This window comes from Sesamum indicum, linkage group LG11 (assembly GCF_026168435.1).
Source record: "Sesamum indicum cultivar Baizhima isolate 11 linkage group LG11, ASM2616843v1, whole genome shotgun sequence".
In the NCBI taxonomy this organism is placed as follows: domain Eukaryota; kingdom Viridiplantae; phylum Streptophyta; class Magnoliopsida; order Lamiales; family Pedaliaceae; genus Sesamum; species Sesamum indicum.
In genome coordinates this window covers 14,930,738-14,947,739 of record NC_142667.1, presented here as the reverse complement: position 1 = coordinate 14,947,739, position 17,002 = coordinate 14,930,738, and the positions used below count along the sequence as shown (strand labels likewise).

The 17,002-nt window shown below is 37.5% G+C and overlaps 3 protein-coding genes across 4 annotated transcripts; 1 reads left to right on the top strand and 2 right to left on the bottom strand.

Annotated features, from left to right (window-relative positions):
- Positions 1 to 269: 269 nt before the first annotated feature.
- Positions 270 to 3,734, bottom strand: LOC105174290 (Translin family protein). Its single transcript, XM_011096339.3, has 7 exons — positions 3,369 to 3,734; positions 2,841 to 2,937; positions 2,652 to 2,767; positions 1,863 to 1,907; positions 1,715 to 1,740; positions 1,145 to 1,280; positions 270 to 555 (listed from the first exon to the last, which is right to left on the bottom strand). Exons 1-7 carry the CDS (start codon positions 3,691 to 3,693, stop codon positions 443 to 445), a joined length of 858 nt encoding a protein of 285 aa, XP_011094641.1. The 5' UTR covers positions 3,694 to 3,734; the 3' UTR covers positions 270 to 442.
- A 769-nt stretch (positions 3,735 to 4,503) lies between these two features.
- Positions 4,504 to 11,781, bottom strand: NAP12 (non-intrinsic ABC protein 12). The gene is made up of 14 exons (XM_088875448.1): positions 11,033 to 11,781; positions 10,881 to 10,957; positions 10,354 to 10,626; positions 10,043 to 10,106; positions 9,793 to 9,939; positions 9,671 to 9,705; positions 9,016 to 9,089; positions 7,992 to 8,857; positions 7,025 to 7,321; positions 6,087 to 6,539; positions 5,741 to 5,889; positions 5,301 to 5,590; positions 5,023 to 5,156; positions 4,504 to 4,913 (listed from the first exon to the last, which is right to left on the bottom strand). Exons 1-14 carry the CDS (start codon positions 11,278 to 11,280, stop codon positions 4,757 to 4,759), a joined length of 3,264 nt encoding a protein of 1,087 aa, XP_088731574.1. The 5' UTR covers positions 11,281 to 11,781; the 3' UTR covers positions 4,504 to 4,756.
- Positions 11,782 to 11,994: 213 nt separating this feature from the next.
- On the top strand, positions 11,995 to 16,209 carry LOC105174287 (serine/threonine-protein kinase PCRK1). 2 transcript variants are annotated; one of them, XM_011096335.3, is made up of 5 exons: positions 11,995 to 12,364; positions 13,378 to 13,778; positions 14,337 to 14,597; positions 14,832 to 14,954; positions 15,056 to 16,209. In XM_011096335.3, exons 2-5 carry the CDS (start codon positions 13,401 to 13,403, stop codon positions 15,569 to 15,571), a joined length of 1,278 nt encoding a protein of 425 aa, XP_011094637.2. In that variant the 5' UTR covers positions 11,995 to 12,364; positions 13,378 to 13,400; the 3' UTR covers positions 15,572 to 16,209. The 2 variants fall into 2 exon arrangements, with proteins under 2 accessions (XP_011094637.2, XP_088731575.1); XM_088875449.1 differs by lacking the exon at positions 11,995 to 12,364 and adding an exon at positions 12,440 to 12,794.
- The last annotated feature ends 793 nt before the right edge of the window (positions 16,210 to 17,002 follow it).

Below are 17,002 nucleotides of genomic sequence, written 5' to 3'. Positions count from 1 at the left end.
TTCATTTCTTTTTTCTTTTTTTCTGAAATATTAGTGCCAATCGACCAAATAGTGCTTCCTCCAGCCTGTATGGATGTTACAAAAGTGATTCTTGACATCTCAGTCTTTTCTAGTTATATGTTTTTTCGAATTATTTATATTTAATGAAAACAATGAATAAATTAGTGGAAAATTGCACTTTACACCGCAGGCGTGCATGTGAAACGCCTGGCTCAGCCTTTTCAAGGTTGCTTCATTGTCATGCGTCCAAACCAAAATACATAGCTGCATAAAGAGAAGAGAAGCCCTGTATTTTGTAGGAGTAACTAGCAGTTGAATTTTGTATAGGCAACTCTACCATCTACATTGAAAATTAGAGACATGCATAGGATGAATGGGGAAAACCAGGCACCCCGAAGATAAAAATAAGGGGAAGAGGGGCGGTAAAGCTGGGCCCCGTGTTTCATGATTGTGCTTGGTCATTTTGCTCTCCTGTTTTCTCCCCGTTTGCTGCCAGGCCTCTAATTTTTACGTCGTAGTAAACTTCTTCAACTCTTCTAAGGTCATACTTCATCCCTGCTCAAGTAAAAATTGCACCAGCACTAGGTTTAATGTAAATGAAATTCACAAAAGAACAGCAGGTCAAAGACTAGCTGACAGACATCATATCAGGGTATACATAAGAAAGTTGACATACATTTTATATGCAGGTTTTTGGTTTTATTTTCAAAAACCCATTTTCAGTTTTACACTATTTTAACATTTTAAACTTGTTTGTTTAGCCAATCCCATTCAAAATGCCAAATTCCAATGAAAATTTGCAGCCTTGGTCCACTTTCTCATATATGGTTCTAGGCTTCATCAGTCATCTTGACTTTTTTTCAGAAATAAAAGTAATATTATACTATAAATTCAAAATATAATATCTAGAAAATATTTATATAACAAATCAAATCCAAACAAATTCTTATTTCTCACATCTATAAACCTAGTTTTGAAAACAATCATACATTTTCATTTCTAGCACAAAAACTACTAAAATATTTTCACCCCATTGAAAATACTAAAACTTGAAAATAAAAATAAAAACAAAACCAAACGGTCAAAACTTCCAGATCCTGATCCATTACAGATAGGCGTAGAGACATCAGAATAATTGGCTTACCATCAAATTTCTTGCGCAAAAAGTCATTCCGAAGGTTGAGCATGCGAAATGCTGCATGAAGATCGGTCAAGAACTTCAATACTTTCCTGGGGCAGTCATAATCCCCAGCAGTTACTTGGTTCACCACATACCTAGGCTGCAATGCACATAAGCAGTGGTTCTCATCTGTAATGAATGAAAGTATGTTTCTTTATTGAGAAACTTTGGTGAAAACATTTAGCACATAATGCAAAATCATGCACATTCTACGCCTCAATGCTTTTATACACAAGAACTTATCATTCAGATTTTTCAGTATCAATTAGAAATTTTCCAACATCTAAAGCTTTGCATCGCACACAATGTTACCAAAGTGCGGATAACATCATGCCAGAGCAGAGAATGCATGACTTTATGATTTTATCATTCCATCTCCGGTCAAAAGCATTATTACCTTGCTTTCACATGGTTTTGCACAACCACTATGAACATATCTCTCAAATTTACAAACTAATTATTTTTACACTGGGGTGCCTCTTCTTTTTCTAACACTTCAGTTCAGCTAAAGGAATTTTTAGTGAGTGTGCTTACCAAGTCATTGGACATAAAACATATTCCTGCAGAAGAACAAAATGATTTTTCAGAATGACCCATCAATAACATGTAAGCTCCTGAAGCAATCTCAAATGTTCTTACTATATATTATCAACAGAAAACTGGCCAGAAGGTCACCACTTACCAATGAGATAGTCTTCGATATCAAGGCCAAACTCATCAGGATTTACTGTGTTAATAATCGAGAAACATTAGCTTCAGAGTTTGTCATATTTTTTTTGCAAATTTAAATAGTTATGGACCAGAGAGCATATACTAATAAGTATTCACCCTAGGCATTCAAGAACAAAAGTACGAAGTTTGATACCGAAGTCCCAGATCATTCAACACACTGCATGTTTTGTTGCCAATTTCATTAGAGACATAAAATTAGGTCTGTAAAACAATATCACAGTGAAGTGCTATACTGTTTACCCCAGATTTTGAATAAGCAGGAACGAGCACCAAAAAGAAATGAAGACAAGTTTTAACTCTTAAAGAATGTTAAAAGCAAAATCAAATGACATATAATTGTAGGTTCATAGATAAAAATTTTCGAAATCAAAGTGATGCCTAAAAACTTCCACAAAGATGCATAACTAGAATTAGCTGAAAAAGATCTTTCTCAGCAACTCGTTAACTGAAATAAGTCAATCAAAAGGTGTTCTATAAGAAATCTTGACAGTAGAATGAGGAAAGGCTATCATAAGCATTGGCTGAGGGGAGGTTTATGGTAGATTCTTTTCCTCTTTCCAAATTTGAGCTGAGCTAATACAGATATATTTATGATCAGACATGGTGACCGCTCACAAGGCACTTCCAAACCAAACTTGCACATTTTAACTGAATATGATCAAGAAGTGATATAGCATATATAAATGGACCAGGAAATTTCTTTATTAATTTTAAGTTGGAATCACTAAATTTGACATACATCCAAGCTTTTCCTCTGCTTCTGTGTGCAGAAGAAGACTCCCTGTTTCTAACCAATGCATGAAAGCAAGGAGCGACACGACAGTCTGTGTCTCACTCTTCCAATCCCCATGATACCTACAAAATGAACAAAGATAAGTATCATTTTGAAAAGAAAGTAAGTCCTAAAAGAACCGATTATCCTACAAACCTGTAATACTGTCCAGGGCATTCACGGGTAATTTCTGCAAGCCTACTGAATAATTCCCTCATCAGACCTATCTGCCGTTTTGCTGTCTCCAAAACCTCTATTTAGAAAGCAACTATTAGAATAACATTGAAACCAATGAGAAACACACGTCTAAAAAAATAGATGTATATTCCATTATTTTAGAAAATAAACGGCAACAAAGGCTCTTGGAATTCTCTCATAACACACTTAGCAGAGCAACTATTTCATCTTTCTCTAGTATATATAATCTCGATTACACTCAGGGAAAGTTAATATTTACTTTCAAATGTCACCACTACACGCTGCCCTAGTTTATCATTTCTAAAACCGATTTAGTAAGTATAACTAATATTTCTCTATCAAATTTCATTATTCCAATGCTCAGCAACGTTTCGGTAAGAACTACGTATATTGACCATATAATAGGATAAGATTCAAATAGAAAAAAGTTAAAACAAAAATGGGGAGAATGAAGGTCAAATACAATTTGGAAGTACATAATCGCACCAGGTACAGGACGAGACTGATGAATGAGCAGAAGACTTGAGTGCATGAGCCTCGTAGCCGACTCGATTTCCAAAGCAACGCTCCGAATGCGCTCACGCAAGCTGCCGGAATCCTCGAGCTGGTGACGAAATTCCTCGAACTGTTTCTCCAGTGACTGGAAAGTGGCTAACGATGGCACGTGGGTTCCACTCTCGCCGCCGGCCATTGAAGTTAGAGGAGAATGCTTCGAGAGAAGAGTGAGAGGTGGGCGGTGGCGGGTAGGGTTTAAGGAGCGGAATGAAAATGCGAGGGTAGTAGAAATGGCGCTTCGAAATGCCGATTTCATGTTTGTGGGAAGAGTTAATGCATTTGCCCGCTGCTTATAATTTCCAGAGCATTTATTTATTTTTCACTTTTTAGTAGTATTTATATACTACTCCATTGTTTTTCTATAATATCATTTTTGCTCCCAACCAAATTAGATTTTTTGAGATAATAAAAAGAAAAGGTAAATTGTTAAGTTTGAAGTCTCACAAATAAATTTAAAATTATATATTTAAGTCTCATCAAATATGTAGGTATTTATTTATTTTATGTAAATTTATTATAATTTATTTTACCACTCTTATTTATATGTAGTTTATAATTTGTTTTACTATTTTTTTTATATAGATTCAATTTGTTAAAATATTTATATAATCATATAATTACTTCTTTAAAAAAGAAAAATACTACTTTGAAACATCGTAAACAAGGATAATATTGTTGATTTCTTTAAAATAAAGATAATATATATATATATTATTCTGTTCAGATGATATTATTAATTACACATTTCAATTTTTAATTAAAATATAAAAAAATCCTTAAAATATGCATTAATTATAATTGAATTGTTTTTGACTAATTATTTCACTTGTCCATCATCACCTTATATATAGAATAAATAAAATCACACAATGAATAAATTTGCATGTATTTGGCATGGAACTACCAATAATAGTAGCCTTTTTTTTAAATAAATATGTTATTACAGCCAAATTATCTTAAGAAAATTATAGGAATGATATTTAATATATATTAAGGGATATTTGAATTCATTTAGTAAAATAAAAAAAGAATAAAGTATTTTTTCTATCATAATGTGAAGGAGCTATATAAATTCTAGAGAGAGACAAAACAGAATCCCAATGACAAATTGTGCCAACAAAACCAAAACTTGATGGCACTCAAAAAGTGAGTAAATATGATACAACAAAGGGTGCTCAGAGCCTATATGCTTTACATTGTTTGTACACCACAGAAATAAAAAGAGTAAGAAGAAGAAGAAGAAGAAGAAGAAGAAGAAGAAGAAGAAGAAGAAGAAGAAGAAGATGAGGATGAAGCAGCAGCAGCAGCAGCCCACAAACTCATTTCTTTCCAAATGTAAGCAAAAAAAAGAAAGCTAGAAACCTACATAGTATGCCACTGAGGATGAGGAGAAGTAGACATTTAGTCCAGTTGTGAACGTCGTAACCAAAGTCATTCAACGCAGCACACCGAGTTATCAACCATACTCCAGAGTATCTGAGCAGACGTAGGAACAAAAGTTATGGCAGGTTTCTAGTACAGATTATTAGGTAGTCCGCAGAGCACAATCACATAGTAATTGAGTGGAAGGTAAAATTGTAATGACCTTTGAGCGTTTGCTATAATGAACGCTTCCAAAGCCCATGTTGGATAACAGTAACCACTTACGATCCTTCCAAATTTGTCGTCTTTACCTTGATTTGCGATCAGAGTAAGAACAACAGGAAGAAGCACACACCACTGCATGGAAAGAAGGAAGCAAATAGGCGTTGTAAGCATAATATAAAGATATTATTGCAAGAGGTGCAATGTAAATTTTCAAAATTGTGGGGTTCTGTTATAGTATGCCTGGGCCTCAGGAGAGGGAGAGTTTTGAGGGCGTACCAGTTGAGCTTGAGCAGGCTGAAGAAGGATAGCAAAAATGTAGGCTACCCCCGTCACGCAATAGATGAGGCAGAACAAAACGGCATAGTTTTCTAGGAATGTTGATCTTGGATTGCTGAAAGAATAGAACATGGAAAGGAAAACTACAGGCTTGATAACTGTATTGAAATGATCAACTGTATCCTTGGAGAGGAAATAGGCTAGACTGCTCATGCCACTGTCGTTCTCTCTCAGGTACTCTAATTTGTCCTGGGAGAATGATCTCAGAGCAGAAATCTTACACAGGAGTGCTGCAAAACAGAAACTAAGATAATAAACAATGAGGAATAATGAAAGCAGAATCACATATCATTTTTATGAACTTGCAAGAAATGAGGCAGCGGAACTGTTATTGGAAAATCCAGTGAATACAGGGGATATGTTGGTGAAAATCTACTTACAGACTGCAATCACTGTATACATATAACCAAAATAGCCAAATGTGTCATCCTTCACTTTTGAAAGAGTTCCTAAGCATGCTCCAGCAAGCAAAAGGATTAGATAATCTGCCGCTTGTAGCTTAGCTTCTCGTAGCCGTTGCTTTCCATTTCTGAACAAACTCACAACATGTCAACAAAGACAAACTCATAGTTTATTGAACGTGTAATTGAATTTAGCATGTCACTGAAAAGCGTGGCACGAATACATTGTTTACGTGCATAAGAACTCATAAAAAGCTATGTCGACTGAAGAGATGAAGAAACAGAAACTCCATTAGTGACACAGAAGAAGTATCAGATTTTATACCTTCCAAGGAAATATCTGTATTGCTTAAGCACACCAGGAGTACGTCTGTTAGATAAGTCATCAGGTTTAAAAAACCTGTGCTGTGAATGGTCCTCCTTATCTTTCAACTCACTTCCAGCAAAAGATGCTTCTGGAGTTGGAACTCCTTTACTAGTACTTACACCTCCAGAGCCAGATGCAATTTCGTCACAGTATTGTAGCATATCAGGAGGGACAGCGTAGCCATTGTGAAGCATCCATCGGACAGGCAGTTGTTCCGCAGTTAACCCGCCACTTGGTTTCACTATACCCTCGAGTATATCGATGAAGTGGTCTGGAGGATTAACACGGTCTGGTACGGTGACTCCAAAGCTTGCAAAATATTCTTCTACTTTCTTCACGGATCCATGGTACACGGTAAGACCACCTTTGGCTAAAAGTATTAAGTCATCGAACATCTTGTACAAAGTATAGCTGAAGCAGGAAAATTGTAAATTCATTAACACTTTAGCAGCAGCAACATCATGATGAAAGGAATGCCTATCTATATATGCATGCACAAGTAATTATGTTGAACACCTCTGCTTCTAAGATAACAGCCCTTGGGAGTGTGCACACAATTTCATTCCACGTATGGATTTTAACCATCAAGATTTTCCTATAGAGAAGTAAATGCATTATATCATCACACTGAGTTATTTCAATGTGATTATCGCTAGAATATTGCGCTGATGCCTACGGGATTGGAGCTTAGCCAATGTTAAGAGAAACACATTGTTAAGCTTCTAATAGTACCTACAGATAAACTTTTTGGCTTTTCCTGTTCTTGTTGTGGAATTAATACACAGCTTCTAGGAACTCCCACTTTCTGGTGTCTCTCTTCAGGAAACTCCTATTTCTATTAACCGTGACATATTTCAGGTCCAGGGAGAGAGCAATGGGCTATCATTAGGACTTACCTGGGCTGATGAACAACCATGCAGATGTTTACTCCTTCAAGAGCTTCACGTCTAAGAGCTCTAATGAGTAAGGCTGAGGATGCACTGTCTAAGCCAGATGTGGGTTCATCCAAGATTAATAGTGAAGGTTCCATGACCATTTCCAGCCCAACATTTACACGTTTTTTCTGGCCACCAGAGATACCTCGCCTCTCTACTGTACCAACAAGAGAATCTCTCACTGCTTGTAGTCCAAGGGACTCAATAACTCTTTCAACAACAAGGACCTTATCGGCCTTCTGTATGTCTTCAGAAAGTCTTCATAATGTTGAAGCCCAAACATGAGTACACAGCAGAAAAAGCCAACAACTTATCAAATCAACAAAAGAAATCAAATTCAAGAAAATGAAATATGTTGCAAGCCCAAGAACAGAAAGGTGATTACACCGTATAAAATTAGCACAAAGAAATTGGAAAAGTTCTAATTAATTCAAAATGACTAGCAAAGGCACAATAGAAGCAGACAATAACTAAATCTGAAAAAGATAGCTCGCAAACTAATTACGAGCGTGACTTCATGGATAAGTCCATCTATGCACAATCAAATCCAGAATATAAGACGTCAGAAACTTAATTTAGGAGCAAGAAATGTCACGAATTCATCTACTTGTAGTTTCTTGCTGCACCATCACAAAGATTTAGCTCCATTCATGGCGCAAAATGTCATAAAAGGTTTACTGTTTCAACTCTCACAGTGTCATATAACAATAACAGTAACCAATTTCCACTTTTTTAGCAATTCTAAAGGAAAGTTATGAATATAACAAATTGAGAGCATTATACTGAAAATGAATTTCCAGTAGTGGGATGCATTACAATGTCAGGTGGTAACTGCATAGTCTTTTAATAACTTATTGAACCTCACATATTCAGCTTTAAGGATGATGATAACTGCCCCACATGCATAAAACCCAAATAACTAATATACCTGCACCGAGCACTGAAACGCAAGTTCTCTTCTACTGTCAAGTTTCCATGAACTATATCATCTTGTGGAACAAAACCTACTATTTTCTTGTAACAGTGAATTGAGTCAGGCTTTCCATTTATGAGAATTGAACCAGATATGTGGCACCCCCTTATCTTTCCTGCCACAGCAGAAAGAAATGTTGTTTTCCCTGCCCCTGATGGACCCATGACAGCTGATATTCGACCAGGCAAAATTTTCCCAGTGACACGCCTCATCAGATGTTTGTTTTTGTTTGCCAGAGTTATGGTGAGATCTTTGAAAGCAACCTCAAGGGATGGCCTAGTCTTCATTTCTGCATCAGTGGCCATTGAAATTACACCTGAGAAGGTCAATTTTTGTTTCTGTTCCATAGCTTTCTCTTTCTCAAGTTGACCATAAGCATACTTAAATATTTGGCTTTTAGTGTGCAACTGTTTTGCCTTGAGATTTTGCTTCTTAATATGCTTATCTCCAATTGCCATGTCGAAACCTCTGTGACTGTCTGGATTATCTTCAATTGATTGCAGCATCTGAGTGAGGTTGTTTTCTTCCTTTGTTGTCTTTGGAGCACCAGGTAGTGGTGTACTCGAGTTACCCGGAAACCTAGGTGGAAGTGAAGATGAATCACCAGTTTTACGCGAAAATTTGCTCGATAGCTGCTGTTGCAAGCCTATACTTCTGAGTTTTGTAGCCTCTTTTGCCATTTGCCACCTTTGTCTTGCTAGTGCAGTTTCCCGGGCACTTTTTGCCGCTCTTTCTCTGGACTTGGCCAATCTTTCATAACGAGTGGTGAGGACTTGATCAGAGCAATTGTAAAACACTACCAACACCAACGTTAACAAGCCCTGCATATACGAGTGGAAATCAGATTAGGGCAAGATAGAAATTAAGAGATCAATGTATGTAATTCTTCATTTTTCTGGAAGAAGCTGGTAATTAATAATGTGAAGAACCATCTGTTGAACAATGTAAAGATATGATTTTTATTAAGTGTTCAACTTACAATGATCAAAAATCCATATGCATGCAAGTTCTGTGTATCAGAATTCGGATTACAAGTACTCAACTTGAAGCAAGCTGCAAATATTCAGTATAATATTAGAACAAACGGTGAAACAATCATTGTGTTTCAAAAAATTCAAAGGAAGAATATTTCCTAATTACAAGTACTCAACTTGAAGCCAGTGTTGGAGGTCTTGGGTTCGAATGCTAGGTGTGTGCGCGAGTGAGATGGATGCATGCGCGTAAAAAGAAAACAAATACAATTTGAATTTGCCTATTTATAACTATTTCTATGACCTTTATCTCATATTATCTAGTTTATCACTAAGAAGGTACAGCAATTTGCTTAGACAGAGGTTTAACATTCCAATTTTCACAATGGTCCTTCCATCATGGGCTGCTACAATTGGGATAAACAACAGTCTATCTTTGGAGGAACCAACTTTCCGAAGAGATATTAACAACATTGACTATTTTCATTACAAACTTTTTTTCACCTCCTCTCTCATTGAAAATTTTCACATGTTAAAGCTATGCTCTACAAGACTCTTATTTAAGTCCACGGGAAACTAACAATAGTTACACGCCATGCTTTCTCCCAAATGAGCAATGCATCAGTTTGTATAAGAAACAACTTAAGAGTTTCTATAGCGTACCTCTTTGCTCAGTAGAGCCCTGCCTGCAGTAATGTCTGGATTTGCAAAAAGCAAAGAAGGTCAGTAAATAGAGATGCAAAATTCTAAGTATCAGGGCCCGAGGCTTTCGATGATATTCATACCCTTTTTTGCATTGGGTCTCTTGTGTGGTGGTTGGACAGTAAGATCCTGCTGAACAAAATATTTCATCGCTACTAGTTACACCCGCCCATATATCTGCTGAGCCGCAAGAGTGATTTGTTGCACCAGGAGGTAACTGATATGCATATCTGTAATATGTTTTTAAACACCAAATATGTATCAACTAATCATACAAGTAACGAAGGCTGCAAAAATGTGGAGACAGAAGTTCCAGCTGCAAAATAAACTTACGGTTCACATATGCCAGTTGCGTCGTTGAGTGTTGCACGCGGGCAATATGAGCCTAAAGGACAAGCTTCAATAAATTTAGAACAAAGTTAGAGTGTGTCAGTTGCAAGAGTTTGAGTTATTGCATCTTGGAACGATTCATTCAAAATTCAGACTACTTAAGCCTTGCATCTTGTAACTTTTTTAGCATATTTATGCCAGGTGCATACGAATTCATGTGGACCAAACTCAAGAAAGTCTTGCATGTGATAATCAGTATGGAAAAGCGGAAAGCGTGGCAATTTTCTGAAGAATAAAGAAGATTAAGCACTTACGAATCATGCAGGTGAGGCCTCGAGGGCAGAAAAAACCTGCGCAGCAAGGTTGACTATCACGAACCCTGTTAGGAATATCCTTGGAGTTTTTGAGGTCAACCTGTTCATGTTGAGGAATGGTACAAGCCCAGCCAGGCTCACATCCAGGAACCCACGACGTTAAATTGCAGTTTCTGTTGGGTTTTAAGAATTGTGCATCAGCTGACTTTGTGTTCATAAAACTAGTAAAATAGAACTTCATTTCTGCTGCTGTACAGACCCTCTTTGTTACATCTGTAGAAATGACCAAGCCAGTTCCAGAAATTACTATATAAAGATGAAGAAGACTTAGGCTAACAAATTTCACCGATATAGAGCTATCAGCTTTTGCAGTAATAACAAGCTGTTTCACTGCAAATCTCCTATCTCCCCCATGCATATAACATGCATCACGTTGAATACTTCAAACGCAAAAAGTATCTACGGCCTTAACTAACCAGGATTTGGCATAAAACAGTACATATTGTTACAGCCTTAGATTGGAATACCTTTCGTCTCTTTAACACAATTACTGAGAAAGTCCAAATTGTTGGAGAATTTGAATGCCCCATCCAAATCACGATCCCTGGGAAAGCAAATAAAAACTTGAGCAAATTGGCTAACTAAGAAATCCGGAAACAAAAGAAACCATTGAACTCACACATCCTTAGTGCAATATCCTAAGGTCTCAGTAATCTCCTTGTTGAATATCCTTGTGAGATTCGAAATTTGGTTATAGATGAGAGATGTAACAAGAGGTAGCGCTTTGGAATTTCCAGACTCATCAAATTCATCTTCATCCGCACACCATACCCGCCTCGAACAACCCAGAACAATAACCAATATCAGCAGCACCAAGAATGATGAAACTCGAGAGGAATTGACCCTAATTCCACTCATTTCAATCATGTAAATCCTTACAACACCCGTACATAAGGAGAATCATCCAAGAATCGCACAACAAGCTTCCACATTAAGGGTGTTCTTCCAAGAATGGTCGTTGATGCAACCAGCTCAAAGTTCCTCACAAGTAATCCTTTTCTCGAGCACCCATTCCAAGAATTGATGGACGATCAATGACAAGGCCTGGGCGATTGAGGAGCCAAAAATACAAAAAGTTTTTTTGGTCAAGTTTTCTTGGAGGTGAGATGTGAGAATGGTGTGCAGGGTTGGGGAAGAGCTCCATGGTGTTAGGAGGAAGAATTGGCGGGGAGAGATTCATGGCGCAATTTTTGGACTCAAAACATAAACATAAGGGTGTCTCTATACGTTTTTTGGTGCCATCACCTGATTGGTCACTCAATCATAATAATGTAATGTAATAAATATACATATATCAAAATTTTAACTGCCCATCTATCTAATCTACCCACTTGTTCGTTAACCTCAAGAGGCATCATGGTAAAAATATAATCACCGAAAAAACAAAGAGAAATACACGACATTGTCAGCAAAATAGAAGTATGAAAAGCCGTTATAACATGGACACGGGTATACTAGTTCAATCCTCCGTGTAATTCAAAGATTGTCTTTGATGACTTTTTCTCCTCTAAATTCCACTATCCTACATTTTCTCTCTCTAGTTGTCCTCTTCTTTCAAAAGGCCGCCTTCACACGTAGCTTCTAGTTTCATACTTCCTTTGTCCCCAAAAGGGTAGGATAGAACATAGTTGTTCCAACAAAAGAAGGAAGAAAGACTTAGTTGTACATCTGTACAGTATATAGTTGGAAAATCCCTTCTTCTTAGTGTGTATTATGTGTAGTCAAGTTTAGTTCTTGTAGTACTTTGTGGGCTATTTGTATTTCCTTTCTTATTGGCAGTACGACAGACTTTTAATGAGTTTGCTGTTGCCGTGTGCAAGACTTCTCTTTGTTAAGTCATTGCAGAGCCCTGAGGGTAACTCTGACGTTTAAACAGGTCCAAGATTGAATTTTTTGGGTAATTTCCAAAATCAGGAAGGATTTCCAGTTCTGGGATCTGGGCGAGCAAAAGGTAATTCTTCCCAAAGAGATATGTTCTTTCGTTGTATAATTGAGAATTTAATTTGGGTTCTCAAATCTTTATGCGATCATTTATTGAGAAATCACAGAAAATTTGGACTTTTTCGTTGCAAATTATGGAAACCAGAAAAAACACCAATCTTTGGCATCAGATTGAGAACTCTAAAAAGTATAAGGCATCTTAACTGTAACTTCAATCTTCTATTGGTGTAATTCGGCACTTGATGCGGGTTTTGAATCTTTTCCTGAGGTTAAGAATGTTTGTGGATACCCTTTGTCGGTTTGAAATTTATTTGATTGTCAGAACTGTATTTTTGGAAAAAGAAGAAGAAAAAAAAAAAGGGTGGGGTTTGAGTTTTGCATAGTAGGTGATGTTAGTTTCCTGCTGGAATGGTCTGAGGGAGTTTCCAGACTGATTATAGGTAATAACGTTTGTTTTTTCCTATTCCTTCTCAACTCCCCCCACCAAACACACACACAGAGGGAGAGAGAATCAGTGTTGAAAACAAGAACTAGTAGATAATACCGAGGGAAGTCTTCGAGGACGCAATTTTCTTTGGATATCTGTTTTGCCCTTCTAAAGCTTGGCGTGGTGCTTGTGGGATCAAATTGTTGAATTGGATTGTAAACTGTTATGGACAATGGTTTGTCTAGTTGTATGTGTTCTTGTGGTTTGGTGTAAAGCATGACGATACTTATTTGTAACTCAGTAGATGCTGTGCCGAACTTTTCTGGATAGTTAGACATATGACTGAGTGATGATTTTGTTAAGCATTCGTTTTGTCGGTTGGATTGGACGCTAGGTCTTGACTGATGGGCGTTTCTGCTACTACGTACTGATTGAAATTATTTGTTGGCAACTGCTTCAAAAAGTTCATTGTTGCAGTTGATGTAATTTATTTGCATTTCCTCTTCATATGACACTATGTAGTCTTTGTTAACAATTTCTTAAACCATCAGCCCTGTTACAGGATATTTAGATTATTTCCTCTATTGTATTGACAGTGAGTGGTGCTATAAACCATTTGATGGTCATGAAGTGCTTCCAATTCCACATTGGAGAGAAAAGGGAAGAAGCAAAGACACCAAGGCCAACTTCGGTGCAGTCCTCATTTACTGATCATGAAATAAGGCAATCTGGATCCGAATTTAATTCTCAGAATGCATCAGAAGAAAGCACCGAGTCCAGAGGTCGTAGCCAATTCCCAAGTTTGTCAGAGAGACCCAGTAATCTCAAGGTCTTCACTTTTCCGGAGCTGAAACAAGCAACAAAAAATTTCAGCCGCACTACCAAACTTGGGGAAGGGGGATTCGGATGTGTTTTTAAGGGCATTGTGAAGATCTCTGAGGATCCAGCTCAGAAAATTGATGTAGCTGTAAAACAACTTGGTAGAAGAGGACTGCAGGTAGATTCTCTTTCGTGTTGTTTTCTTGTTATCCAGATTTTTGTTTCCAAATAATTTCTTGATGTGCATGATAGTTTAGTTTCAATTCTGGTGGGATCTATACGACGAGTATTAGGTTTTTTCTATCATAGGCAAGAAAATATGGCCTAATCTCTCTGAAGACAAGTGATGTCTCTGGTTTGTGTTGATATAGAAGAATAAGAACCCAAATAGCGTGAAAGAAGCGCTGATTATAGCATGAGGTCAGTTGGCAAGATAATAGACCGTCCTGGTTCCAGCAACAGTTAGAGGTTGTGAAATTATTTAAGATTGTACCATAAATGACAATTGTTGCTCATATTCCTAAAATCCTCCCAGGCACATTTTACTATTTGAGGCCAGGCAAAGCTCCTGTGCCTCCTATTTGTGATATTTAAAGGACCTTTCTTGCATGAGTTCCTCGAATTTGTGATAGTCAGGATTCAATGCAGTGTCTCTATTAACGTCTCCTAATGTAAAAAGGAACCCTTTTGAAACTTGATTCTAATAGTGACTAATGCTTCCACTTATGTTTGACAGGGTCACAAAGAATGGGTTACAGAAGTTAATGTTCTTGGTGTTGTTGAACATCCAAATCTCGTGAAACTCGTTGGCTACTGTGCTGAGGATGATGAAAGAGGAATCCAACGACTTCTGATATATGAATACATGCCCAATGGAAGCGTGGAAGAACATTTGTCAGCTAAGTCAGTCACACCTCTTCCGTGGGCTATGAGGCTGAGGATTGCCCTCGATGCTGCACGTGGCTTAGCATACCTGCATGAGGAAATGGATTTTCAGGTCATTCTTTATCATAAACGTCGACTGATTTTCTGTGCGATGTAGTGCCGTAATAAGTATATTCAATTTATTTATCTACCGTAGATAGCTCTATTGTGCATCAAAGCCCCTCTCTTTCCCCCACTCCCGTTGTGTGTCTGTGTGATCAGTGTTGTAGTTAGAGCTTGAATGCATGATGCAACTTGCAGATCCGTAATCTTGCATAAGACTAATGTTTATCATCTCCTTATTCAGATCATCTTCAGGGATTTCAAATCTTCTAACATTCTCCTAGATGAGCAATGGAATGCTAAACTATCAGACTTTGGATTGGCTCGACTGGGACCTCCAGAGGGACTAACCCATGTATCGACTGCGGTATGCTCAATGCCTTACAGCTGTTTATAGCATGTAAAAATTTTGTATTACGTAATCCACTTCCAGTTATATCATGTTCAACAAATACATATATGTCTCAGGTTGTCGGGACCATGGGTTATGCAGCTCCCGAATACATTCAAACTGGTCGTCTCACATCAAAGAGCGATGTATGGAGCTATGGCGTCTTCCTCTACGAGCTCATTACTGGCAGACGGCCATTGGATCGGAACCGCCCCAGAAGTGAGCAGAAGCTCTTAGAATGGGTAAAACCATACCTATCAGATGCCAAGAAGTTTCAGCAGATATTGGATCCAAGGCTTGAAGGGAAGCAAATACTTAAATCAGCTCACAAACTCTCGCTTGTAGCTAATCGCTGCTTGGCCAGACTCCAGAAAACACGGCCAAAGATGAGCGAAGTTCTGGAAATGATTAACCAAGTTGTAGAGGGAACAAACGGTACAGGCAATCCCCAACCACCTTTGATGAGTAAAGAGCAAAAAAAAAAGTTTGAGGAACCTGAAGCTAAAGGTAAAAGAAGGATCACAGACATGAAAATCGGGGACGGTGGCTGGCTGGTCCGTGTGTGGTCATCAAAGCTCGTGAAGACATGCTGACCCCAAATGTTCAGGAGTATAGTAGGATTGACACGTTCTTTTGAGTACATGAAGAAGAGTTTTTAGTAGTGTAAGACGCTAGTAACTTGTTGAAATTCATCGATGGCCAACACAATGGACTTGCTCGACTTTCGTTGGCTTGTGCTGTCACTGGTGTAACTTTCTGCTGCAAACGGACATTTAGATCGAGCATTGACTTGAGATGCTATTCGGCTCCCTGCTCGAGGGACTTCTTTAGTCTCTATAAACACCAAAAGTTCTGGGTGGAAATGATTCAGGGTAGGTATATGAGTTGGAAATTTGCTTGTATTGTCTTTGTTAGGACATATGATGTGCACCTGAGCAAGTGTTTGTTGTGCTTGGGACAAATTGCTGTCCGGAAATAAATCTGTATATTTTCTCGAGTGAGAAAAATTCACATTATTGTTGTTGAATCAACCGCGGAAAGTGCAACTTGGAGTGCTTATTGGCGCGTGTAGGATCAGGATCAAAACCCTCCGACTTAGGAAGGGAAGAATCCCAAAGACTGATAGGTGCCTTTATTTGGTGAACATGTGTAATTAGAGTTCAAGCATTGATGTATTAATTGTAAAAGTTGTTTCTTTTATAAGTATAAAATATTTAAACAGTGTGAATTATGTCATGTTAGTAGTTTAATATATATCATGATCTAATACTAATCGACACGGATATGGGCTCAATTTTAATTTTGTTATCATTTTTCGTTAAACCATCGTTTCATTTCAAGTACTTCTCTTTCTCAATTATTAAAAAGAATAATCATTTAATATTAATATTTTAACATGCTTTTTGAGGTGTACGCTCTGCGCGAGAAATTTTTTAATTTCTAATTAGGTGGTAATAAAATTTGATGTTATGAACTTAAAACCTCTTAATTGATCCGACTTGGTATCACGACGATCACTTCATCTAAAAATTTAAAATGTTAAAAAGAAAATTTATTTAATATTAATAGTTTAATATTTTCAACCTAGCATTAATATCAAAAAAAAAAAAAAAAAGGTCCATTCTGGCCTCTAAAAACAACGCATTTCTAACTAAATGTGACGGCGGATGAGCGTTCCTCGAAGAAACTGAGGTTGGAGCAGAGTCGAGTGGAATTGGATGGAGGAAAAAGATGGTTATTTGCTGCAAGAAAAGAATCCAATGGGTTTCATGCGTACAAGGCCAAGTATGTCTTTCTTGCTTGCTTGCCGCCTAGATAAACGTCAATGTTCAAACGGAAGCGCTGGCGCAGAAGCAAAGACAAGAAAGAACACTTACCAATTATCTACGTGCTACGTCTATTTCAACATCCCATCCCCACACCAAAGTACTGAAATCCTGATACAGAAGTAACAGAACCATTCCTCATCTTTTGATCAGCCAATACTTATTGATTTAATCGATAAAAATAAATTATTTTTGATT

What these genes read in the sequence shown, in the direction of transcription:
- LOC105174287 (XM_011096335.3), top strand. Translation starts at nt 13,401, where the DNA reads ATGGTCATGAAGTGCTTCCAATTCCACATTGGAGAGAAAAGGGAAGAA. An exon ending in TTGGTAGAAGAGGACTGCAG is followed by an intron (nt 13,779 to 14,336) that starts GTAGATTCTCTT and finishes TATGTTTGACAG; the next exon opens with GGTCACAAAGAATGGGTTAC. An exon ending in ATGAGGAAATGGATTTTCAG is followed by an intron (nt 14,598 to 14,831) that starts GTCATTCTTTAT and finishes CTCCTTATTCAG; the next exon opens with ATCATCTTCAGGGATTTCAA.
- LOC105174290 (XM_011096339.3), bottom strand. Translation starts at nt 3,693, where the DNA reads ATGAAATCGGCATTTCGAAGCGCCATTTCTACTACCCTCGCATTTTCA. An exon ending in TCAGTCTCGTCCTGTACCTG is followed by an intron (nt 2,938 to 3,368) that starts GTGCGATTATGT and finishes CTTTCTAAATAG; the next exon opens with AGGTTTTGGAGACAGCAAAA. An exon ending in TATCGAAGACTATCTCATTG is followed by an intron (nt 1,741 to 1,862) that starts GTAAGTGGTGAC and finishes GTTCTTCTGCAG; the next exon opens with GAATATGTTTTATGTCCAAT.
- NAP12 (XM_088875448.1), bottom strand. Translation starts at nt 11,280, where the DNA reads ATGATTGAAATGAGTGGAATTAGGGTCAATTCCTCTCGAGTTTCATCA. An exon ending in GCAACTGGCATATGTGAACC is followed by an intron (nt 9,940 to 10,042) that starts GTAAGTTTATTT and finishes AACATATTACAG; the next exon opens with ATATGCATATCAGTTACCTC. An exon ending in CATATGGATTTTTGATCATT is followed by an intron (nt 8,858 to 9,015) that starts GTAAGTTGAACA and finishes TCGTATATGCAG; the next exon opens with GGCTTGTTAACGTTGGTGTT.